Source organism: Thermobia domestica, chromosome 9 (genome assembly GCF_964235325.1).
Source record: "Thermobia domestica chromosome 9, izTheDome1.hap1.1, whole genome shotgun sequence".
Taxonomy (NCBI): Eukaryota; Metazoa; Arthropoda; class Insecta; order Zygentoma; family Lepismatidae; genus Thermobia; species Thermobia domestica.
The window spans coordinates 88543890-88571751 of NC_137462.1; the positions used below are offsets into that span (position 1 = coordinate 88543890).

The 27862-nt window shown below is 34.5% G+C and overlaps 1 protein-coding gene across 1 annotated transcript in view; it reads left to right on the forward strand.

The window, feature by feature from the left end:
- The first annotated feature begins 363 nt into the window (after nucleotides 1-363).
- The window catches only part of rl (Mitogen-activated protein kinase rl), a 58135-nt gene continuing 30636 nt past the window's right edge, over nucleotides 364-27862 (forward strand). Inside the window, exons 1-4 of the mRNA XM_081771505.1 lie at nucleotides 364-522; nucleotides 14006-14132; nucleotides 23854-23964; nucleotides 25047-25181. Coding sequence (XP_081627631.1) covers nucleotides 365-522; nucleotides 14006-14132; nucleotides 23854-23964; nucleotides 25047-25181 — 531 coding nt within the window. The 5' untranslated portion in view covers nucleotide 364. The remainder of the gene's footprint in view (nucleotides 523-14005; nucleotides 14133-23853; nucleotides 23965-25046; nucleotides 25182-27862) is intronic.

Consider the following 27862-nt stretch of genomic DNA (forward strand, 5'->3'; position numbering starts at 1 on the left):
TTACAATAATAAGATTATTAATCGAAATGGCATAATTACACTGTATCCATATAAATTACAATTTAAATATATAATTATAAGGTCAAAGAAAAAAAAATGTCTATGGATTCTTATAAATTATAGCACTTAATTTTAAGTTCTCCAAATTTGTCCTAAAACTTTACAAAACTGTTGATTGTCCTTGCGAAAGTTTTAAGTGCTTACTTTGTTATGAAAGAACCTACAATTTTGTAATGATAATGACTTCAAAATAAAGAAGAATGTTATTTCTAATGAAAAGTGGTAAACGTACCTACAAATGGTAATCACCTATGGATGACAAATCTCTAGATAAGTTAATTTTGACTAAAGTAGTATTTATTCTATGTATTGTGATTTAATTGTAAAAATGGCTGCGGAAAGCGGTCCTGCAGGTGGTGGAAATAATGCACCCGTGGAAGTTGTGAAAGGACAAGCATTTGAAGTAGGCCCAAGATATACAGATATAACATATATCGGAGAAGGGGCGTATGGAATGGTTGTGTAAGTTAGAGAGGATATATTGCTGATAATGATTTATATTAAGGGTTATACGAAGTCTTTGTGTTAGATCGTTATGTGCATTCTCTTGCTTAAAATTGTGTATGTAGATAAACAAACATGTAAGCAAACGATTTGTATAACATTAGAAATGTTATTTTTGATATGTTAAGTGATGCAAGAGTAGGTGAACGTAAGTAAATATTTTAATATTTTGTATGGGTGTTGACGTACTGACCTGTTTGATCGGATGGGCGTCGCTCGTAAACAGTGTGGGTTACTTTCGCTGTCAGTATGAGTGATTCATTGGGTTATATTTTAATGTTGTGTATGGTGTCATGCAGGAAAACTAGAATAATTATCGACGAATGACGTGCAGGTGTATTTTAGTGGAGCCAACTGAATCAGTCAAGTTCTAGCGCTATTAGTAAGACAATATGTGTAGTCTAGTATATAACAACGGCACTAAGGGAATGTAAAACAATTATTTTGATAAATTGCTTACGATTTGTATGTTCCCCTGTAGCAAACTATGCAGTTATAGACGTAGGGTAGTTGAAAGTAAGTTCCGTCATTAGTAGTTTGGTGGAACTCGATGGATTATCGTCTTTGGAACTTGTACCAAGGCGTTTTCACTAAGCGATCGACAATTACGGAATAGAATCACTTCAGGAGGGTTGCCCATAAGTCTAAGGTATTCTATATTTTTGGCAAAATAATCTAATACCGTAAGAGCTGTTATTCCAAGAGTGATTATCTATTTTTACTATGTTTACTTTTGCGAGGGAATTTGTTTCGTAAATCTGTTAAGTTTTGTATTAGACAGGGTGGTTGGAATTTTCCCCGGGTTTTTTTTTTTGGGGGGGAGGAGGGGTAAAACCTAAAAGCCCACTCCCAAAAATATATTTCAAAACTTGGATTGAAATAATAATCGGCAAGAGTGCACATTATGCAGAACAAGTGATTTTGTCTTAGTGTGATTATGATTACTTTCTACAATGGTGTTTCTTAGTATACGCCTATTTTCATAATCGCCTTAAAATATTTATTTATCAAGAACTCCAGCACAGATTACTACTGGAAAAAAAGTTTGAAAATCATGCATAATTACTTTTTCTGACAAGTCTTTACTTTGACTCAAACAGTGACTGCAACCGGGTCAGATGAATCAGTTGCAGTCACTATCCGAGTCAAAGTAATGTACACTGTAAGTACAAGGGCCAAAATGTTACTAAACACCATTCCTCCTATAAGTAATTCACTATTTTTAAAACAAGCTGATGTGCCCCTCGCTCTTAAGATTATAGTATAATTCTTAACATTATACATACTGTTCTATACAAAGGAAAATCTTGCCAAATACTCAAATGAAAAAAAAAATCAAGAGTAAAAATAATATCAATTAAAAAATGAAAACACTCACCGCTAATATGGCGTAAAAATTGAAAATATTGCTCTCCAAGTGACAAACTATCAGCAAATTTACGCCGCCATACATGCCAGTAAAAATACATAATTGCTGATTCCACACACGAAAAAGTAAGATACCAAGCGCAGTTGCGGAATACTCAACTTCACACTACTGAAAAATATTCCTTTCCGCGCAGACGTCGATTTATTAAAGCAAGCAGACTTGCTATTATTACAAACAAGAAGAAACAATAAACGCCTACTTTTACCATACGTTAAAAATACCTTCGACCACGTGCTTCCTTACACTTCCTACAAGGAGACAGAACATGTGACATCACACTACCAAAGTATCATATGACTGTACGGAGACACCTACTGGAAAAAATATGAACTACCGCCAATCTCAACTAAGAACGTCACACGGAAGGAACAAACAGTTCCAACAAGTGACTCAGGCAGTAACAGTTTCAGGAAGTGACTGAACCTATAAGAACCGATTAAAGTCACTGTTTGAGTCAAAGTAAAGACTTGCCCTTTTTTATTTTCGATCGAATTCGTAGTAACAATGTTCAACTGCAATATCTTGTTTCTGATCGCATCACGGGGAAACAATTATGCACTTTGAAATGAATTTTTGAACATCGTTAGTGCCTACTTTGAGCTAATTTATGAAGTTACTTTGATTCTTGGCTTTGCAAACTAGGTTTAATGTTTCACCAGTACCACCAAGAAGTTGCCTTACCATGACTAGGTGCATAAAATGACTTTTTGCAATTTATGTTGTATAATTCTAGCTTATAATAGCACAAATTGAAGCAGTTGTTACAATTCTTATACTGTGCTTCACAGCCTTCTGAACATAGACTGTAATTTTTCCTTCAACATAATGGGGCTCCTTTCCACTTCGGTATTGGTATAGATCAATGACTCGAGTACATTTCCCAGGAGAGTAGATAGATCGCCGTAGTCTCATGGAATGACCTCACAGCCCTTGATTTCTGTCTGTGGGGCAGATTGTGTATGCTAAGAAACCCCATTATATGAGGGTTTCTTAGCATACCCTGTTATATGACACCTATAGCAACGCATTCAGTGCGCGTGGGACTATATTTTACTGAACATTCTCGTGCGTGTGCGTCGAAATATATATGGCGACTACGATTGTGGATTATACGGAGTGGCAATCACACAGAATATGTGCTGTAGCCAGGGTTTGCCCAAGTGAGCCAAGCCCGAAAACTCCCGCCGGTTTTTTTCGGATTCGACCCACCTGGGATTTTGAGCTTTTTTGTTAGTATAATATCGGTACAACTAAGGTGATCACATTGAAAGTGATTTTTGTCAGATTTCGGACTTCCATTGGGCGAATTAGATGCTTTCATGTTGAGAGTATACAACAACATTCAATGTTAAACCTATATAAAATTCTGAATGCACTGAGGGGGGCGCGGCGGCTCAGTTGTAGAGCGTTCACCTCTGGTGCTTGGGGTCCCGGGTTCGATCCCAGTCCCCGCCAAGTGAACTTTGTGGTGGACAAACACCGTGCTCGTGGGTTTTCTCGGGGTTCTCCCGTTTCCTCCCACTTTCTTCATTCCACCATTTCACTCATCTCTCATCATCACCGTCTCCTTTAGCCTAACCGGCATAACCATGGGACGTAAAACTCAAAGATTTCATTTCATTTTCTGAATGCACTGAATGAATGGAAAAGCTTACCATAGCTTGAGATAATTATAGAACAAATTAATATATGGATTGTGTTTATACTTGTTTGAAGTAAAATATGCAATTTTATATTTTAGAAAATACTTTCCGTGAATAGTGTGCTCGGCGACGCCGTGGGACGTTATCCCTCATACATTTGACGAGTTTAAGGCCATAGATGCCTGTACCATCAGTAAATGTGTAAATACATTAGTAAAGCTATTAGTATTATTTCATACATTTGATAACAAAAGTATTCTTCAGTAAAACTTGGCTTTTCAACAACAACAGTTTAGTTCCGTCAATAGCTGCTACTCTTCAAATAAGCATTCTGTAGAATCAACACCAGCAATAACGAAAAAATTCTTGTCAAATTTAAGAAGCTGAGTGCTCGGAGTTCCGAAGACTATGTGACGCTACACTATTTCAGGTGCTGAATTTAAACTTCCGTACTATTGGAAGTGTCGATGTACAGTAAAGAAAGTTGCATTTTCGGGGAAAACCCGTCATGAAAGAAGTGCTCGGGAAATTCTCGCAATTGAACCCACAAAGCATCGGAGGTGAATACTTCAACAATAAAACTATTTCTTTTATTAAGATATTTAATTTAATTTAAGACATTTTGAAACATTTACTTTATAAAACAGGAGTTATCTCTTTGTTAATTGTTTTAAATTCATTTTCGGAAAAGAACCGTCTTGCTAGTGCTAGGGGAAATTCCATAGTTTATTTATTTATTTATTTATTTAAGGAAGAGTTACGTAATGATAGGTTGAATTCTTCCTCTTAAGAACTCAGAAACCTTCAGCATTGGGTAAACCGTGATAGTGATTATATATTCCAGAGTCTAGGAAACCACATGCTCAGGTGAACTCTATTACGCATATGATCCATGAACAGAAAATTCGGTACTTTCCCGATTCTAAACAAACTTAAGAAACAGTCATTGCATTACACAATTCGTGACTACCAATTTTGCAGGTTCGAAGCATCAGATAGGTGGTAACAGATTATTACGTATGTGATCAATGAATTGAAAATTCGTTTGAAATATTCATACAATGTATATGAAAGTTGAAAATGAAGTGTAAAATTTCAAAAAATGTATAGAACTACCCGAGGCGAAGCTTTTGATGTGCAGCCTTTAAGAATATCGTATAAATGTACTTCTCTCATGTTTTAATTTTATTTTGTTTCAAAAGGAGGATGTGGGATATTTTGAAGTAAAAATACTACATACAATTTTGCTAGTTACCTTTGTACTTTAAAAAAAAAAAAAAAAAATTGTATATGAGAGGTTAAAAAATTCTTATAATATATTGGTTAATCCTTGGAATTCATAATGTAAATATGTTAAGGCGGTTGCTACTTCTTCGCTGCTACCTTCGAGTTTTCCCCTATCTAATAACATTGGAACTTTTTTCGTGTTTTTCTCAGCAAGCAATGAACAAATCCTTACAAAAATGTGCATGGAGTCAGGTCGATAATAAAGAATTCATTATACGGGCTTATAATTTTACTAAAAGCCTCCAATTAAGTTATTCATTCCCCCCCCCCTTTTTTTTTTTTTTTTTTTTTTTTCTTTCTTCATGTGAAGATTTGCAGCAGTGCAATCTCTGCTTCTCCTTGTTTGTGTTAGCAGCGTGAGGGAAATTCAGGCTAGCCATTTAAAACAGGTTTTTAAACTCTGACCATATCACATCTGTGGAATGAAATTTTCTAGTCCGCTCGTCTTTTTGGAAGACAGATTTATGGCACTGAGGAGTGGGCGCTCTTTATTTTCTTTGCTGAACCTATTGCTTTTAGTATATTCGTCCAGTCTCATTCGGAGTTTTTGTGGTTACTTTCAAACCTAGCAAGGTGCCTCTTGCATCTCATGTATTTCAGTTTTACACCTGGTGATTGGTTATACAAATATAAATTAGCAGACGATTGTGATACCAGATAAATTTCCTGTGTTGGGGCCGCGGTGGCTCAGTGGTAGAGCGTTCACCTCTGGTGCATGTCGTCCTTGGTTTGATCTCAGCTTGCGCCAAGTGAACTTCTTGGTGGACAAACACCATGTGTGTGGGTTTTGTCGGGGTTCTCCCGTTTCTTCCCACTTTATTCGTTCCACCATTTCATTCATTGCTTATCATCATCGTCTCCTTTAGCCTAGCCGGCCTAACTGTGGAACATAAAACTTACAGATTTAATTTCTTTTCCAAATTTCCTGTATGAAATAATAATAATAGGAAATCCGTGGCACAAGAGATTGTAACGAGCAGGGAATATCAGTGCAGCTTTGACATTAGTAACTTAATTAAAATGTGTGGTCACGACATCGGTTCCTCCTTGCCGGTTTGTTTCTCTGACTAGAGACTGGCCGTGCTGCCGACACCAGTAGGGTTTTCACATTAAAAACACCAGCGCTATTTGACTTTTGTAACCTCACGGAAACAGGTAAACCAGTGGAGGTAGCATTTTGGAATAATTATATATTTGAAACTGCGAATAGTAGTATAGAATGTTTATGCTAAATAATAATCGTTTCATTTTTACCACATACGATGAAAATTTAGAAATAAACTTTTTTTTTTTTTAATTGTTACATAAATGTCTTCTTAGCGTGAATGCTGTTGAATTCTATTCCTAGTGATGAGGTATTTTTCGGTATTGTTTCAGTATCGTAAGGCAACTGGGAAACTTAATAACACCACACATTACCCTTCTAACAGAGCACATTTTTAGGAGAAAGTGAAGTGTAGTATTAGGGATTCTTGTACTGTACAAGAAAGCATCTATACATAATGAAATATGTACTGTTAATGTAGATACAAACGCCATTTTTTATTATTATTACTTTTCGAAATATGAATAGGGAGTTATTTGTTGACAACGGGGGATACGGACTTATTAGTGTTACTTGCTAGTAATAACCTTGTAACTTACGCATTCTAAATATGAAATATTCATTTTCCAGATGGTGAACGCGAAATTTCATCTATAGCTACAACATATATACAAATAGTACAATACATATTAACAAAATAATTTTAATTTTATGCATTATTTTTTCATGTTTCATTTTAAAATATAGGGCTTTTTGTTGAAGTACACCAATTTGTCAATGTCATACATATTAAACTAAAACATTACCGTATGAGTATAAAAATATGTGATGGACTACGTTGTTACATCAAGCCACAACATTATGTGTAAATGAAGTTATTAGAAAAATAAATAAACAAGCAGTATAATCAAAATGCTAAATATCAGCAAAGCACTGTTCACAATTTAAATATCTATGAGCATACTCCAAAATCCATAGGCAAGCTTCTACGTTGAAAAAAAGGTAAACAAAATTCACAAGGCCACGCTAAACATAAATACAGGAAAAGTTAAATAAAAAAAAAAATGTTATTAGTAAAATTTCTATCCTTCCCCTCCAAAATCAAGTGAGTAACTTGTTTAAATTATACTGTTCTACCACTTTTTAATTTTGTCCATAGGTGGCTAAAGTTACACTCGAAGTATTGACTTCAATCAAAACAAATAAATCAAACAAAACACTAACATTCCATATTTATTTATACAATGCGTATGTCATAGTTTTCTTTTTAAACTTAATTTTCATTTCATGTATAATTTTTATAAGAAATAATTTGGTTTCATATGTTATTTTCACGCAAGAAAACAAAGAAAAAATATACTACGTCAAATTAAAGTGAGATTACAGTATATAAAAACTACCTTTTTGTTATATTATGCTGTGTACATTGTAAGATCAAACCACAAGTTCTCTAAAATTACACATTCCATTTTAAAAAGTAGTTCAAATAAGATGCTAACGAAATTTTGCTGACGTCACTCGAAACTTATCTAAGAATCAACTTTAAAAAAATTGACCCAAGTTCTGGGTATACTACATGAGTGAGTAAAGAAAGAATACAAATATAGATTAAAAAGAGATCTTTTAAAAAAAATCTGTAGTTAACAAGAATATAGTTAAACAATTCTAAAAGATTCTATAAAATAGATTTAAACAAATCTTTAGTCAGATCAATTGCTTTTCTAAATTCTATTTGTACCACCTTTTATATAAATATAAAAAAATATATAAAAATAAATGTATACAATATATATTAGTATTGTTGTTCATTATTATGTTTGATCTAAATCTAAAGTTGACTGGTAATAGGTTTTATTTTGTATTATTTTGAGCAGTATTCGTTGTTACAAACCATACACTTCATATTAAATTGAAATATAATAAATAAAATAGAAATAGTTCTCTTAGAAATATACGTTGCTATAAAAGTAGTTTTTCTTTTACCAGTTTAGAAGTTTATAATAAATACCTCGTATATAGATAGAATGGGCAAGTTACAAGATTATTAGCATGCTGTTACTTGGAGTCAAGAAAGTTATGTCTATTTATATTTCGAAAAAAAGTTACAGTAATAATAATAAAATGACATTCACTTTCGTATACATTATATATCTTTTTAATCAATAGAGACAGTTCGCTAGTAATTGCTTACAATTGTCTGTACTTGACGGGGGAAAGCTAATGTAAAAGAAGGATGGATTTGTTCTCGCTGTTTTTATTTTTTCTGCTTTCAGCAAAGAAAACTTACTCCAACGCCTCCTCACTGAAATGCTATAAATATGTCATTCTTGAAAAGGATCCCATCACAGCTGTGGACAATATTCAAACTTCAAAGTAACCTTAGACACTCGCCGCAGCCTGCTAGAAGAGAGACCGCAGTGTCGTCAATGCGTTGTTGCAAATCTTCACATAAAAGAAAAAGAGGGGAATAAATGACTTTATTGGAGGCTTATAGTAAAATTATAAGCTCGTATAATGAATCCTTTATTATTGACCTGAATCCATGCACATTTTTGTAAAGATTTGTTTATTGCTTGCTGAGAAAAACACGAAGAAAGTTCCAATGGTATTAGATAGGGGAAAACTCGACTCAGCGAAGGGGTATCAACCGCCTTAAGCATTAAAATTGTTTGAAAAATCTTTTCGAAATTAATGGTTTATTTTCAGGTTTTATATTATTATCTGCATCAACCACTAATTAAATGAGTTTGTGTTGTAGAGAAGCGAAACAAAGTCTGCTTTATTATTTTAAAGCAGAATTTTGAAAAAAAGCCGAAAATTTTCCAACCAAAAAAAAAGAAGCAGAAAAACCCGATTTTTCTTTCAGGTTTTTTGAGCTCTTGCATCTCTACTATGTTCTATACCTTGCTGAACATTATTAATAAGTGTACACCTATTGTGTTCAATTTAAAATAAAATAAAAAAGAACTATTCACCTTACCTAAGCATCCAGCAGCTTGCTTTCAGTGCCAGTTACTGGATGCTGCTAACTGTAAGTAGTAAAGTTTCTCTGCTAAACAAATGAGATGGTGAAGAAATATTCCATTTGGAAAATGAAATGAAATTTCTAATTTTATGTCTGTTTTTCTTTAGGTTATGCCCTTTAGGCTAAAAGAGAATAATGATTAATGAAAATAAATTATTATTAAAGAGTTAGTAGAATGAGAATATGGGAGGAAACGGGAACCCTATGTAAACCCACGTACTGGTTGGGTTGGCAATCACAAACTTACATATCCTGGGTTCGAACCGGAGACCCCTCGTAATAGAGCTGAGCGCTCTAGCACTGAGCACCCGACCATAAATCCCATTCGGCTAATCTTAGCAACCATTACCACCTAAGAAGACTGTCTTTAAATGGTTTGATGTCAGGGTTAACCGTAAGATTTCTTCACCGTGCCATTTGTTTAGCACTAAAACGACATCACAGGCATTGAAGAAGTTAGCAATAGTCCAAAACCATCAGTAATTATTGTAAGTTGCTGTATCCTTTAAGAACTTTTTTTTTTAAAGAAATAGTTAATAGGTACCTCATGTTTTTGAGAATTGTGCAAGGTGATTCTTATACCTAGGTATAACCAGCCCAACGAAATTAGCTGTAATATAGAATATATCGTGTAGATCAGTGATCGCCAAACGTCGCTCGCGGGGACAATTTCGGTAGATCGTGTTAACGTTCTTCCTGTTGGATAACCTTTATTCCTCCACTGAGCTGACACTAACGAGAAGGGGCACTGACACTCCACACACAACTGCTTGTTTCTCCCGCGCAACTGCCATTGTCAGCCTCATCGCATAGTTGATTATATACGCGTGGGGTTGTGCACGTTATGTTTTTCGTGTGTGTATTAGACATATTCTAACTTGGATACGCTAGTTTGATTTCATATTTACTAGAAATAGACAATCAGGATGTCTATCGGTCACGAAAGTCACGAAATAAGAAAACGGTCATGAAAATCTAGAAAAAGTCACGAAATTTACCTTTTGGATCACGGTTTTTTTTTATCTGTACAAATACACGTACTAGGGTGGGCCGAAAAAAATTTTTTTTTTTTATTGTTTGAAACGCTATACTGCGGAAAACTTGCCTCTATAATAGATAAATGAAATGCAAAAGAAATATATTTTTTTGTTTACCTCTGGCGGTAGCGTAACAACCCTAAACTTTGAGAAAATGTACGATTTTTGTAACTTTTCCAATACATGGAGAAAATTCAAATAACTTCTATAACAAGTAGCTATAGGCATATTACAATAGAGAAAATTATAGAAAAGGAATACATTTTACAATTTATTAATAGCGTATTACACTTATAAAAACACTTTCTTTTTTTACAGAAATTAACATATGGAAATATGACTAATTGAAACCTACAAACTGTTTAGTGATTTGATTATATTAATCACTGTGCCATGGCTGTTTCCAAGAAAATTACTCGCAGCCAGTTTAACTGCCCGTTATTTGGCAACCCAAAAGAGTTATCATTGCATAAGCTTCCAAGTTATGAAGACGATCTTAAGTTTTTTAATTTTTTTTTTTTTTCACGAACATTACAATTTAGCAGTGAAACAAACAACATACATATATTTTTTTAATTCAAGTTTCGAATATTGTGGCACAACAAGTTAATCTGTGTTTGATAAAGCTTCAATACGTAGCAACGCCTTACAGAATTGTTCAATTAATAAATACATACAATGTCAGTTATGTAATTTTATCAAGTGGAATAAGGAAAGTTCAAAAAGAGAGTTGAAGATTTCAAAAGAAAACCTTTGTTACTATTTGATGTCTCTGATGTAAGTGCAAAATAACATTAAACTGCAATTGCCAAAAGGTCACTGATAATAAGATCTGTGAGTGTCCTGTGTCTATTATCTGTAACTGCAAAAAATCAAAAAAGATACCCATCATTGAACTAAAATTCATGTACTCCTAAAGAAAGTTTGGCATAGGTAAAATTGGAATTGTGGACGTAAAGGAAACAAAAAAAGATTATCCAAAGATATGAAAGGAAGTTGGTTGAACATGAAAGAACTCAGTCCAATGTTAATTTATTATCACAGCCATCTTGTTCAAAATATACAGACACAGAAACTCTCCTGTCAAATGAGGTAGGCAGTGATTCGTGTGAAGAGATAGAAGATAGCAGCAATGAAGATTTCAAAGGATTTAAGCCTGAGAGTAAGTCACCATGGCAGATGCACATTAAATTGAAAAATACTGCTCTGACTAGTTGTTTTGGAGTATCAGATAGAGCAACGGCAGCTATCGCTTCAAGTGTGTTGCAAGATTTTAGTGTCGTGGCTGATGATGACCACATCCATGTTATTGACAAAAATAAATTTAGAAAAGAGAAAAGTGTTAACCTCTCAAAACTCCAAATGCAGAATAAGGACAAACATAACCCACTTCAAGGTCTGTATTTTGATAGAAGGAAGGATGACACTCTAGTGATTTAAGAAAGTAAACTCAAAGCAGTTACGAAGAACTATAAAAGAGGAACATTACTCAATTTTACAAGAATCTAATTCTGTGTTTCACCCTCTTCTGGGTCTGCTAGAAACATTGCCAATGGCATTCTTTCTTCTTTGACTGAAGCTGGATTTTCATTTCATGAACTCGACGTAATTGGATGTGATGGAACATTTGTCAATACAGGGTGGAAAACGGGTGTTATTTGCCAAATTGAAAAATAAATTAAAAGGCCACTACAGTGAGGTGAGTGCCTCTTACACTTTAATGAATTGCCATTCCGGCATTTGTTTTTACATTTAGATGGTGAAACAACTGAGCCAAAATCGTTTACTGGTCCGATTAGCATAGAGCTCAGTAAATGTGAGAAACTACCAGTGCTAAACTTTGACAGTGTTGAGTGTGAGATTCCAGAAATTGACCGAAAAATTTTAAGTAAAGATCAACAGTAGCTGCTGGACATAAGTTCCGCTATAAAATCAGGAAGCTGTCCTTAAGAGTTTGCTGTTCGTGAACCTGGCGTACTTTCCCATTCAAGGTGGTTAACAACGGCGAACAGAGTTCTCCGATTGTATTTAAGAATCGTAAACCCAACAGATGAACACAAGAACTTATTTATTTTATCCTAAAGTCTTATATGCCAGTATGGTTTCATGTATAAAAAAGTAAGTACTTCACAGATGGACCAAAACATGTATTAGAATCGTCAAGGTTTCTGCCAGAAAACTTGCTAAAAGTCATTGGCCCAAGGAATTGAGAGAAACGCATTTTTTGCTCATTCGGAAAACTTGCTTTTAAGTACGATAGTAGATGCAAGGGATCATATAAGAGAGGTAGGATTCAGAAAAATTATCAAGACTAGAAACTTAATTTCTAAGAGGAAGTCAATAAGGAGTTTCCGACTACCTAAGATCAATTTCCTAGCTACAGACTACACCAATTTCCTAGCTACAGACTTTACCCAAAATGATCCACTAGAACACTGTTACAGTTTCACCTTAGCCTTTGCTGCGAAGATTTACCGATCACGAGATTTGGTCTAGGATGCAATCAGGTTAAACAGCGGCTGAGTGGAACTTTGACAAATTCCCATGTCACACCCAAGCATTAGAACAATGCGTGAAGCTGGTAACTGAGGCGTCACAAAAAGTCGTCAGTTTCAATTCCAGGGATGGTTTTATAAGAACTACACTTTTGTCAAGATCTTCAATGCCAAGTTTTTCAAGCAAATCATTTTTCAAACTACCAAAAGAACCTAAAGACAAGTAAAAGACTGTATTTCATCACAAACTAAAGTTTTACACAATCAGAAAAAATGTTTGTTTCAATGGAAATTTGTGTCTTTTAAAAAGTGTTTTATAAGTATAATACGCTACTATTAAATAGTAAAATGTATTCCTTTTCCATTTATTTATCTTTTCTATGATTTTTTCTATTGAAATATGCTTATAGTTACTTGTTGTAGAAGTTATTTAAATTTTCTCCATATATTGGAAAAGTTATGAAAACCGTATATTTTCTCAAAGTTTAGGGTCGTTGCGCTACCGCCAGACGTAAACAAACAAACAAACAAAAAAAAAAAGTATATTTCTTTTGCATTTCATTTATCTACCGTAAAGGCAAGTTTTCCGCAGTATAGCGTTTCAAACAAAGAAAAAATATTTTTTTTTTTCGGCCCACCGTAATACGTACAGACTGGAAAATTTTGTTCTACAAAACATCAAAATTCACCACCAAAGATGTCTATGGTCGGCTTTAGACGCTACAAAATCGCTACCAAATCACACGCATGAAAATTCGGTCTAATTCGCATACAGCTTCGCTCTTGAGAATGTTCCGAAATTTTATGGTTTGGTAAAGAAAAAGTCACGAAATTTCATTTTGGAATTTTAGTAGACACCCTGATGATAAACAAATTAAAGAGTTTTTTTTTAAAAAAAAAGTTGGTAGTTCTTTTTGTTACCTGTAGTGTATTTGATAGCTCTCAATAGGATTTAAAAACGGTACGGTAGCTCAGAAGCTTCATAAGTTTGGCGACCACTGAAGTAGCTAGTAATGTATAATAATTTGCCCAAGACTTCCCTTGGACTCTGTTACGTTTATTGTAATCAGAGCAGATGTTGAAAGTGAGGACAGTTTTCATCAAGCCACGTACATGTTGCTGTCTATAAGAATCACCCAGTGATTTTGTTGTGATCATATTTCAGTGAAAGGTACAAATTATTGTGGAAATGTGCAAAATATTTTGTTCGTAATCATAATGTAAACTTCTTTCTTCAGCTGAAATACAACCAATATCTGTGTTGTTTTTATTAAATGTAGTATACCACGGAGCCTAAAAGTTATATTCGACTTTGAAATGAATTGTGTGGGTTTGGTATTAGTTCACGCGCTATTTGGTGGTGGATTAATATTGTGTAATGTTAGTTATTTTAAGGATGTAGGATAGGGAGAAAGTATCAGGGTATTATCATTATTTATGTATGAATTATTCATCGTATAAAATTATATTTTGTTTTCAGATCCGCATATGACAATGTCACCAAGACTAAAGTAGCAATAAAGAAGATTTCTCCGTTTGAACATCAAACGTACTGTCAGCGAACGTTAAGGGAAATAAAAATCCTCACAAGGTTTAAGCATGAAAACGTAAGTTGGGAAAACTTGTTAGAGTACTTTTTATCAAGGTATTCGTATTATTCTGTAGTGTTAATACAGTAAACCCCGTAAGTTAGTCGTCCCATTTTGTAGAAATATATATAATACTAGAACGAGGAAAGGATAGGTGCAGATAGTAACAGACGGTGGGAGCCTATTAAAGTTTACATACAGCAGGCTGCAGAAGAATTATTAGGTTACCGCGAACACAAAACAGCTAAGAAATCATGAGTTACATAACAGATATTACAGGAAATGAGGGGTTTGAGAAACGAAATACGAATGAAAACAGTCAGAGCAAGGGAAGACTTTTACAAAAGAAAATGCGAGGATATATAAGAGTTAGAGTTAGAAAATTTGGAGAAATGTGTTAGGAGGTGAAATCTACGGAGCTTATGAGGAAACAAGAGGGTATTACGATGGCCGTAGAAAATAAGAATGGGAAGGTAGTCAGCGAGATAAGGGAAGTCTTAGGAAGATGAAAAGAATATGTTGAGGACTTATATAAGAGTAGAAATAGACTGTGTGGCCTAGATGTTGAAGTAGAAAATGAAGTAGGCGAGAATGATAAAGGGTTTAGTATTCTTCGGGATAAGTTTCAAAAAGCTATATCCAAGATTAGGAATGGAAAGGCAACCGGCTTAGATAGAATATGAGAGACAAGGTGAAGAAAGAACTATTCCGACTCTGTAACGAAACATATGAAATAGGAGAATGGCCAAAATATTTCCTGAAGACGACCATAATACCGATGACTAAGAATTCGAAAACAGAAATATGTGAGAGTTACAGAACTATTAGTCTCGTCGCATGCAGCAACAATTTTGCTCCGAATACTGAACAGAAGATTGTATGGTAGAACAAAGGAAAAAGTTGAGAAGGAACAATTTGGGTTCAGGAGAGTTAAGGGCACAAGAGATGCAATTGGATTATTGTTAAGGGTAATCAGTGAAAGATTTATGGAAAAAGGGAAAGAGCTGTATGTTGTATTTATTGATCTAGAAAAGTCTTTTCGCCACAAAAATTGCAGATTGTTGTTGGGAGTTTTAAAGAAGGTTGAGTTGGAATAGAAAGATCGAAGACTTATAAGAAACTTACGTATAAACCACCAAGTAAGTGTTAGAATGAAGGAGGAAATGACAGGAGAGTGCAGTTGGAAGGGGAGTTCGACAAGGATGTTGTCTCTCGCCAACATTATTTAATGTCTATAGTGAAAAAGAGCCTACATAATCAAGACGGCATTTTGGTAGGTGTTAGAATGAATAGGTATATACGGGTGGTAGATGATATGGCACTTGTTGCGGAATCTGAAAAGAAAATCAATAAGATGTTAGAAAATTTAAAGAAGGGCGGTGAAGAATAAGGGATGGAAATAAATGTTAAGGGACAAAAGCCATGGTGATTGGTACAGAGCGGTCAGTGTCAAATATAGAAATACGATGGGAGAAGATAGAACAAGTGAATAGTTTTCGATACCTGGGTAGTATTATTAGTTATTATATGAAATGCTAACGTTAACTAAAGGAAGGAGAGGAATGGCGAAAGAAGCCTTTAGTAGGAAGAAAAGTCTATTTTGTGGGAAAGAGTTGAGAGAAAGACTCATAAAATGCTTCGTGTGGAATATCGTACCGTATGGGAAGAAACATAGACATTAAGCTAAATGGTGAAAAACGACTGGAACCTTTCAAATGTGGGTGTGGAGAGAATTAGCTTGGTCGAACGGAAAATGAATGGAAGTGTGTTAGAAATGGGGGGGGGGGAAGAATAGTTTTAGATGTTATAGAAAAGAGGAAGAGAAACTGGTGACATTGGCTAAGATGAAACTGTATATTGAGGGATATGCTAGAGTGTAAGATGGCAGAAAAGAAAGGGGGGAAGAAGGAGGGTACAATTGATAGATAGGATCAAAACAGAAAAATCGTACGTGAAGACGAAGAGTCTTAATACCACACAGCCACAGAGTCAGAATAATGGCAGAATACTTACGATGATGATTTTTGAAACCTGTTAAAAGTCCCTTATATAAATTATTATTGAGCCTATAACCTTACTTTGGGCATCAATTTTTTCTTCCTTCCAAGGTGACTATTAGATCAAAAGGGATTTTACTGTTATTTTTGTACAGCTATTAAAATGTCTTTAAAAAAAATAAAAATGTTTCATTAACCTTTGGGCTCCCAGTTAATTTACAAAAAAAATGCTCTCCTGAGCACGGTATTATAATTGGGGTACTAATTAAACTTATCTGATCAAAATTCGCAAGACCAGGATAGGATAATTTTTATATCTAGAAGTGAAAGTTAATTAGTATTGTTAAAACCACATAGAACTTTGCAGAGCTAGTTAATTAATAGCAAATTGTTGCAAGTATTGTATCTTTTTCTCGGTAATGTAGTTCATGTATATGATCATCCATTCATGGTAATGAAAAGAAGGAATATATGAAGTTCTTACATCCAGAAAGTTATGTTTGAGATTCTTTGGCCGTACTCTCTTTTCATAATGTCTGCATGAAAACTTTTTTTATTCATGTTCAGATTGCAGTAGAACAGCATTACAACGTTTTGGTTACAGCATTATGTGTACAGTTTTTGAGACTGGTTGAACAAAAATTGATTCTATTATGATAGCACTAACAGACGTAGGTGAGACGGTATTTGGAAAGTATTAAGTAATATTCAGTGGCATACCGGTATTATTTTTTAACACTCCTTTGTGAAACAGACAATAAATCCACTAAGAAGATATTGAATCAAATTATCCTTCATAGGGTGGCCGAAAAGGAGGTATACAGTACTGTACTGATCAGTAGGGTGGGCCGAAAATGGCCGAAAAAAAATTTTTTTTAGAAAATTAAGATTGAGTACCGTGCAAAAGTTGTATAATGTTATATTATGTTTCCTCACCAAAACAGAGCCGGATTAAAAGATATTTAACCGGGCCCCGGGGACCCCAAAGAACGTTAATTTTGAAAAAAAAAAAAAAAATAGTTGCGAGTAGTGAAAATATTATTTTAGAAAGTTAAGTTTGAGTACCATGTGTTAATTCAGGATGGGAATGTTAATTACTAAACTGTACATTTAATAACAGTTAGAATAGCTTCCCGTACACACCACTGATTAATTCTGCATAATACATTTATTCCTTAATATATTTCGTCAATCATGTCTTCACAATATTCTTTCACACCATTTGTCCTTCCGACAATTGTCTACACTTGAACTACGTCCATTATATATTATTTCCTTTAACTACCCATGCGGGGTATCTCTATATACAGATCACCATATTTACTGACAACAAACTTTCATCCTCTTCTATGCTACAAAATTATTTGGCACCGCAAAACGTGCCTATATTATCCAACCCTACAACATTCTCCCCTTGTTTTTTTTTAAGTTTTTGCCTTTCCATCACTCGCCTGGTGCTATCTTGATGCCCATGGCCCATCTAAAAATAACTAAAGAAAATAACATGAACACAACCTCAAAATACAAAGATCGATCTTCCTCTCTTTGACTAGGTAACCGTAACAATGACAAGAGTAAACTCAAAATCACATACAATACTGCATTATTTTTGTAGTGACTAACAGAACTTGAAATTCTAATCATCCACCTCCTCAACCATGTGACCGTCTTCTTCATCCACAGCGCCAATGAGTCAGTTCTTCCCAAGTTATTAGAGTTATAGGTCTCTGATGTTCCTGGAAACATAACAGTCGTCTCATCTGTCCGTTTAGTTGTTGCCATATTAGTGAATGTGGATTCCTTCTGAATTGTATCCTTATTTTCGTTACTAAATGCGTGTAGTTGGAGGGCATCGTGCAGTTGAATATTGGTATGAACTGTATCACTTTTAGTCGAAACGCTAGGGAAACTTTTGTTTGACTGACTTCTTTCATTAGGCCTCGACCTGTAAAACTTAGAAAACTTGTTATTCAAACAACATCTTGCAAAATGGTTCACCAATCCACAGGAGAAACAACGTGCGCCCTTTGCTCGGCATAGGTTAGCTGCATGTCTAATTCCACAAGCTTTACATTTTCTAAAGCGCCAGTAACGATCGTATTCTCGTTGTGCAGACCGAAAATATGATGAATTATCAATTTTCATGATTGATTTCCTGTCTTTGTGATTTACAGAGGGCTCACTTTGTTTGACCATCTCCAGTGCGTGACTCAAAGTTAGATTTGGTACTTCTAGCATTCTATTCCGAACACATTCATTCCTAACACCACAAATTAGCTGATCTCGAATAATCTCTTCTGTCAGTGAATCAAATTTGCACCTGTTTGCCTGCATCTTCAATTGCATTACATACTGGTATATTGATTGCCAAGACTGTTGCTTCATATTATAAAAGTGATACCTTTCTTCGACCACGTTTAACATAGGTCTGAACTGATCCAGGAAAAGTTGTCTGATTTCACAAAACTCCATTTCGAATAAGTTATTGGGATTAGCCAATGTCTATAATGCTTCAAAATGCTGACGACCCATAACAGAAAGAAAAATACAGGAAAATTGTGACTGTTTGATTCCGTTACTCTGACAATAGTTCATAAATCTTTGCAGATACACCTCTGCCTGCTCCTCTTCTTTATTAAAAGCCTCTATATAACTCACCGTCATCTCTGCATCTACCCTCCTGGGTTCCAGAATCCTCGTCGCCATGTTGTTAATTCAGGATGGGAATGTTAATTACTAAACTGTACATTTAATAACAGTTAGAATAGCTTCCCGTACACACCACTGATTAATTCTGCATAATACATTTATTCCTTAATATATTTCGTCAATCATGTCTTCACAATATTCTTTCACACCATTTGTCCTTCCGACAATTGTCTACACTTGAACTACGTCCATTATATATTATTTCCTTTAACTACCCATGCGGGGTATCTCTATATACAGATCACCATATTTACTGACAACAAACTTTCATCCTCTTCTATGCTACAAAATTATTTGGCACCGCAAAACGTGCCTATATTATCCAACCCTACACCATGCAAAAGTTGTATAATATATTTCTTCACTAAAATAGAGCCGAATAAAAAGATATTTAACCGGGCCCCGGGGGCCCGAAGGAACGGTAATTTTGAAAAAAAAGTAGCCAGCAATGAAAATATTATTAAAATATATTTTTAGAAAGTTAAGTTTCAGTACCGTGCAAAAGTTGTATAATGTTATATTATGTTTCCTCACCAAAACAGAGCCGGATTAAAAGATATTTAACCGGGCCCCGGGGGCCCCAAAGAACGTTAATTAAAAAAAAATAGTTGCGAGTAGTGAGTATTTTGAAATATTTTTTTAGAAAGTTAAGTTTGAGAACCATGCAAAAGTTGTATAATGTCATGTTTCCTCACCAAAACAGAACCGGATAAAAAGATATTTAACCGCGCCCCGGGAGCCCAAAAGAACGTTAATGCTGAAAAAATATAGTTGTGAGTAGTGAAAATATTATTGAAATATTTGTTTTCAGAAAATTAAGTTTGAGTACGGTGCAAAAGTTGTATAATGCTATGTTTCTTCGCCAAAACAGAGGCAGATAAAAATATTTCACCAGGCCCTGCGGGTCCAAAAAGTGTTATTATTATTATTATTATTATTATTTTAAATATATATACCATTATTTTAAATATGTATAGAAAGTTGGTTAAGATTCCTAATACTTTAACTTGACCCCAGGATTTTAAATGTTCTGATCTGATGTGCAGCTCTTCGCGTGATTGGTGTTTAGTAGATATAATAGTGCGGACACAAATACATAAGGTAAGGTTGTAAAATTGACCAACAAACACCAAACCAGCGCAGAACTCACCACGTGGAGATGGCTACACAGCGAGTTCCTCCCACCCACCCTCCTCTTACTTAAAGCTCCTTAGCGGAATCTTGGAACAAAATATTGAGATTTATGTCCGAAGCTTGGTAGATACTTTCGTGTTTCCAGCTTTGCGCGAATATAACCGTCTCGTGCAACACTACCGCATACTTCTGAAGAAGATTCTGTTACTACCCTTAGACACTTCTCCAAAGCCTGCATGTGGAAGGGGAACGTGACAAACTGAAACCTCCTCTTTTCCACAATCATTTCGGTTGGTTCTTCTATTGATACGTTAGCCGAAATTGGAGGTTTCGTTACTATTACTTCTGATCAATTGGTCAAATCGATATAATCCGCATATTCTTCTGTGCTTTGCCTATTGCAATTGTCAATTAGAACTATAGTTTGGTATTTTCGGCCATCAAAATAGAGACCCTTAAAATTAGTAGCTTTACATTGTAGACGGTTTCTTTTTCTTTTTCTTTTTCTTTTTTGCTAGTTTCGTACGGATTTTGTTTTTATCTACTACCTTGTCTTAGTTTTGTTCAGTAAATTCATATCTTCTAAAACAGCGGATACAATTTTAGCAGCCGACCTATTCGATATACCTGTTAAATCTTTTGCGGTACTCATTTGTTTAGGGCTCACTATTGTTTATTTAGGTTTACTTTAGATTTTATTCTTTAAACGATAGCTCCATGCGAACTCTTCATCGTCTGAATTCGGGGTGGAAGCGCTTAATGTATGTTCCAAGTACGGGATTGAGGCTAACGATTGTAACCCTCTTGTAATTGGTACCGTAGCATCATAATCGATCTGTGTGTCATGCTTTCTTTTGAGCCTATGGGTTTATGTTTCATCTACATTGCAACTCGTCATTTGTCTCTGATTTCTCTGATCTAATATGAGCTCCCACTCCAAAAGCGGTATATAATTTGATTTACCACACTTACAGGTTAATCTATTGCAGCATTTGCAAGAGAAAATATCACATAACTTCTGAGCACCGTTCTTAAATTTCTTTAATTTGGCTCTTACTGGGGTATATCTCATTTCTTAATGGGGTTAATGATCGTTTTGCATTTTGAGTTGTAATTCAAAATCATATGCTTAATTCGAAGTCAAGGGAATACAGGAAGAGAGGCTCGCAGCCATATTGTTTCTAGTTTATTTGAATTCAGCAATGTAAGCGCCGCCTTCGGAAAGCCAGTGTTATGTATTTTGCATCCAGGCGCGAAAAAGTGATATTCTCTTAAAGTTTGAGAGTTCTGAGGTGGGCTCAACACAAAGGTTTTTCGTGTGTTACTATGGTAGTTATGAAAGTTAGTTAAGCTCAGTTATTTAGTTGCATTGCGCATATTGAAACCATGTATTTCATGTTTTATGTATTAATAGTATTGTCTGGTAAAATGTTATTATTACCTAAAACCATTTTATTTGAACAAAAAATTGGGAACTTTAGGGCCACGGGGGCCCGGTTAAATATTGTTTTAAAATCAACATATTTGACATGGCTTCATTTCGTACCAATGCACAACTTTTGATACCTACTCAATCCTGAATATCTGAAAAAAAATTTTTCGGCCCACCCTACTGATCAGCCCATTACATTTTATACAACTTCTTATTGTTATTCATCAGGTAGACTTAGTTTCTTTATTATTTGTTCTTAATGTCCTTTTACTTATACCTTAAGCTCAGAACAGCAGAAGCAAATAAACCCATAAACTAGAATGTTATACTTGATCAATGCAGGGGTGTATATCTGCTTTTGGGCCACCCTGTATATAGATAGATAGATATAACTGCAACATGGATAACTAACAATAATTTGTGTCTACGGGATAATAACACAATTAATCTTTAGACGCCCGCCAGGGATTTTAACAAAATCGTAGACTCTCACGTTGGGAGCTCTGGTGACCCCCCTAATTATTACAGTCATGATTCATACACCGTTGGAAAGCTTATAGTCCACAGATTGCAACGAGGTACATTTATGCAATTTCCGCCATATTCGTAGATGAAGAAGGAACATAAAAAAAGAAAAAAAGATTTTGCGGGACCCTCGCAACCCTTGCAGTCACCTTACGCTGACAAAATGATGAAAATGTGTAGACCAGACACTTGTGACAATAATGTTAAAAAAAAAAAAAAAAAAAAAAAAAAAAAAAAGTAGCCACTGCTGCAATACAAAGCGTAAAGTATTCGTTTTATGTAGAAAGTATTCTGAAAAAAAAAATGTTATGCGCAGAAAAAAATTCATTGAATGTGACATTCTCTCCCCTCCCCCACCATAGTACCACGGTCATATGCAAATCACTTTTACTTCACACATCATATATAGGAACAAGAATTATGCTTCTAGACTAATTCAGTGAAAGATATCTTCTTATATGGAAACGTCCTGAAAACAAATGTAAGTTGGCCAAATTTGCACTCTCCTCCTTCCCTATAAGCAACAAGTACATATACAGATAATTATCATGTATGGAACTACTTCATTGCTTCAGTTTTTATGGGTGTACAACAAAGAGGAAGGAATGTCCCCAAAAATCTGATGAGAAAAATAAAAAAACGAACTTCACCATCCTCCTCGGCTGTGGTACTCCCCACATACATAAAATGCATACTGGCGGTAAGTTTCATCCCTCAGAAATACATTGGTACCAAATCATCATTGTAGCTTAATTAGGGGCTGAGCTATTGATGTTTGTTGTAAAAATAAATGCAATTTACGTCAAAAACTTTGGCCAACTTTGCCCCCTCTCTACTCTCCCCATATAAGCAAGAAGTAAAAATGTAGGATATTAGCATGTAGTGGGCCTACTTCATTGCTTCACATAGCCTACCAATTTTTTGGGACCGCGGTGTCTCAGTGTAGAGCGTTCACCTCTGGTGCATAGGATCCTTGGTTCGATCTCAGCTCGCGCCAAATGAGCTTTGTGGTGAACAAACACAGCGTGCGTGGGTTTCCTTGGGGTTCTCTCGTTTCCTTCCACTTTCTTAATTCCACCATTTCAGTCATTTCTCATCATCACCGTCTCGTTTAACCTAGCCGGCATAATCGTGGAACGTAAAACTTAAACATTTCATTTAATGTTTTCACATACCAATTTTTATGAATATACCCCAAAGGGGGGAATTCCCTCCCAAAAAAACCTTCTAAAAAACAAACTCGACCTTTACCTTCCTCCCACTCACCCCCACCGTGGTGCTCCCCATATACATAAAATGCACACCGGCGGAAAGCTACATTTATCAGGAATAAATTAGTACCAAAATCATCTTCTGCCTTAATTAGGGGTTGAGCTATTGAGGTTTAAAGACCCGACGCAGCAGTTGCTTCAATGACCGTTTAAAGGTTAAGAATACAGACAACCAATAGAACGTAACACAGGGAAACTAAACTACACATTCCATGAACGTACGTGTATATATATATATATATATATATATATATATATATATAGATTCATTAATTATTGTTTTAAACGTTTTAAACGAAAAATGTTTTTTAATTTTTTTTTTCAACCCTGCTTGTGCATGGACTTTTTATGGGTTCTCCCGTTCCGTTTCTTCCTACTTTCTTCATTCCACCATTATTATCCATTTCATTATCACCTTTCTAGGTCCGTAATGGTGGGACGTTGAAATAAAAGTCAGTACATATATAGTTATAGTACAATGTATGTTAAACTGAGAATATAGCAAAAATTAGTTTTACACCGGCATTTCGTGGGCTACAATTACCTTATTTACCGATTTTATGAAAATCTCTAAGACCTTACACGTGTAATTTCAATTTGAGTAATTAAAGGTGTGTCTTTTGTTTAGCTTTACCGTCTATACTTATCTAAGTTGATGGTTTTGTTTTCAGATCATAGACATTAGAGATATTATTCGTGCTACAAGCATTGACCAAATGAAAGATGTATACATTGTTCAGTGTCTGATGGAAACGGACTTGTATAAGCTTTTAAAAACGCAGGTAAGTTTTCTATATTTACGATTTTTTTTAAATTTATTTTTTAAATGTCACATAGTGTTTTTGAATTTAGGATACAACTTACTGTTAATTTCCTTTATTCACTTGAAAAGTGGAGGAAACAACCGAAGGTTTTAAAGCCAGGTCTTTTGTTGTGTAGCTCAAATGAAATCCATAGATTGAAAAAGTAGAACTGGGTCAACGATCAAATGCTGCCGATGTGCACTACTACAGTAACCAATTCTTCTTAGACTAGCTACACACTTCAAGTTAGTTTTCAGTTGTGTACCATACCGATGTTGTCTAAACGGATGAATATCAACTTAAAGTACATATTTGGGTTAATAGTGATCTATAAATACGCACCTGACAGAACAGAAAAACTACATGAGTACAGATTTTTCTAGTCGAAAGTATGTTGTCAATCATGATGTGAGCATTACTAGTGGAGAGAGTCTTTCCTTCCATTTGATTCGTGTTTCTCGATTATTTAAATATGATGTTGGGTATGGAGTGAATGCATGAATGAAAGTCAGAGGTAATTCCATTAGAATTTAATTCATCTTTAGTAAATTATTCAGTTTTCATATTTCTAGGTTCAGTTTAGCAGAAGTTGTGCGAGACAAGAGAAGCGCAGTGAAGAACGTATCTTTTCGCTGTGCAGACCAGTTATTTTCTGTTTATTATGTACTTATTTATTTATTTCTATCTTTATCTTACATTATTTCCCTGAAAAACATTGTATAGAATGTCATATGATTCGATTTAGGTAAATAGTGCATATTGGGTATATTGCTAACTTTAAGCAATTACTGTTGCCAAGTCACAACTTCTGTCTTCATAAGTCTGCAGCAGCAAATCCATAATAAAAGTTAAAAGTAAATAGCATACAGAGAAGCTTTGTGTAACTGCTGACGTTCACGTTTATCAAATTACAGTGAAACAAGGCAACAGGAATTAATCAAACAAAACATCTCGTAATACTTTGTTGAATTTGACACATATGTGTTTGTTACCATATCTGCTACTTTAATGAGTTAGTTTTGCATATTTGCACTACTGATTGCCAATTCCTTCATTTTCAGAGGCTAAGCAACGATCACATATGTTACTTTCTCTACCAGATTCTTCGTGGACTTAAGTATATTCACTCAGCAAATGTGTTACACAGAGACTTGAAACCCAGCAATCTTCTACTTAATACAACATGTGATCTCAAGGTAAGAGTACAGCTGTTAACTTGTAATAAGTTAATCTATCGCATATGTTTAAGAGAATAATCCGTCAACTTGATGCACGAATGACGAACACTTCTATGAAGTTCAGTGTCCAAATGATTTCAGCAACATGTCTGCTGCTTTCATTGGTGATTCCAAAAAGAAAGGAGAGAGGGGAGAAAAACTACTGGAAATTACATTATGTTTAATTCAATCAGCTCCTCACAAAACAAAAACCATAGTCAGAACTGCATTATTTGTAAGTTCGTCTTAAATCCAAGTAATGATTTTGGTTTATGTTTGAGAGTAGTAAGTTAAATTGAACTTACTGTTAATAAGTAGAATATCTTAAAGTAGCAGTAACTAAAATTTCTTTTGTGAAGAATGAATTTAATTAAACAATATATGATTTCGAGTAATACTGTATATAGCAGTTCATTTTTTAGGCTAACCGATACAATCAGCAGGCAGGCTGGTGAAAGTATTTCAATGTTGAGCCTCATAAAAACATTATAGGTACATGAATCTGGGTGGTGAGCTGTTCCTATCGTATCAACTTGTTATTTGTTTAAATGTATTAAGATATCAGAAGATATATCACAACATGTGATGTCAATGGAAAAGTAGATCGTTGAGTTAAAGAAATGAATTAACTTATAGTGTTAAATATTTTAACTAATTTACAAGTGAATGCGTCTTCTTGAATTTTATCGTAAACAGTTTCAGCGGTGTTACCTGTCTGCCTCAGTTGATCGAAACCAGTTGCTAAGTTCGTTTCTCATTCTAATTATATGTATACATGGAAACTACTCACTACTCAACTGGTGCAAGACTGGAAACAATCTTTTTACAGTGTGTACAACTATTCTTCAAATGTTCTAGTATAGGATGTTGTTTCCTTCTTCGTTCAGATAAGCAGCAAATATCTCCACATATGGAATAATTATTAAAGGTTACATTGTAGATTTTTAGTTACATTGATGGGCTAAGATATGGTTTTAATGTTACCGTAAAATCTCTTACCTGTATGAAAAAGTTAACTTCTTGGTTGGAGTTCAGCGTCCCTTTTCAGCATGTTGGCTATATGAAACATGGATCTACAGTTTTAAAAAATCTGAACCAGTATGATGCGTACAAATTTCTTGGCTCTTACTAGGAATTTAATTCGGGACCCTGTGTTGCAAAGGCGCGCGCGCTAGCCACACAATCAGGTTGGAAGGCTGTCATTAACTGGTTACAAAATTTATTTCGTTAACAATTTAACACATTCGGGGATATACAAGCCAATTGTGAATGCAGTGAAACTTATATAGGCATGATCAAAAGGAATATTAGGACATGAATAAAGGAATATATCGGAGATTCATAGAAAGGGAACTCTGCTTGGTTGGGATTATCAAAACATCTAAACTTATCAAGATATGAAATTAAAGTAGTACAGGTCCCATACACAGCAATATATTTTATCGAAGAAACTTTTTGAATTATATTTTATAAAGAGCATGAATTCAGGATTAAATTTAGATAAAGGATGCCTTGATAACAATGGGATGTCATAATTAACAGTCACACCAGAAACAATTACTTTTAAGGCACTGTTTATTTATATTTATAACTTATACTCTAAAAGTTCAGGCATCAGTAATACGAAATTAATATCATTTTTAAAAAAATCAGATTCAACAGTTATTTATCTTTAGCTTCATTTTTACGTAAAATGTAAATCTCAGAATATCACTAGGGTTTAGTAATTTTCAGAAATAATACTAATTGACAACGAAACCTGATAACGTTGACAAACTGTAGTGTTCTAACGTGTTTCTTACAGCATAGTTTCTTTTTACTTATGAAGCACACTGACATTGTTATGAATTATTTAGTAATTATTTCAAATATGAAGACACCACCTGCTTGTGTGAATGAAGAAGAGTCACATTCTATTCTACAGTTGAAGAATAGTCGTACATGCTTTAAAATGTTACTATTAGTCTTGAAGCATTTCTGAACCTGTAATTAGTTTCCAAGGTTTTAAACATGTGTTTTCCTTCTTGTGGTTGTCCTTCTACGTCGAGACAAGGAAAGACTATTCATATGTGAATTATTCATTATATGGTATAGCATCAATCGGCAAGTCTCGATCAACGAAATGTCAGTGTTGAACGTGATAAAATTCAAGAACACGCATTCACGGGTGAGATAGTTTCATTAAATATAAATATCGAAGATTCCTTTAAGCCAATTGTTACTGCTGCTATGTCTAGTAATCCAGAAATTAATATTATGTAATATGAGAGTGTATATGATACACAACAATAGACAAAAAAAAAAAAAAAAAAAAAATGCTTCATACTCACTGTTACCGCTGGTAATCCAGAAATTAATAATTTGTAGTGAAAGGTTGTATATAGAGATGCAAGGGCTCGGAAAAAACGGCTTTTTTGAAAAGAAAAAAAAAACTCGTTTTTTTCTGTTTCGCTTTTTTGCTTGGGAAATTTTGGGCTTTTTTGAAAATTTTGCTCTAAATTGATAAAACAGACTTTGTTTCGCTTCTCTAAATAAATAAATAAAAAACATTTAATTAGTGGTTAATGCAGATAATAATATGAAACCTCGAAAATAAACCATGAATTTCAAAAAGATATTTTAAAATTCTTAACATATTTACATTATGAATTCCAAAGGAT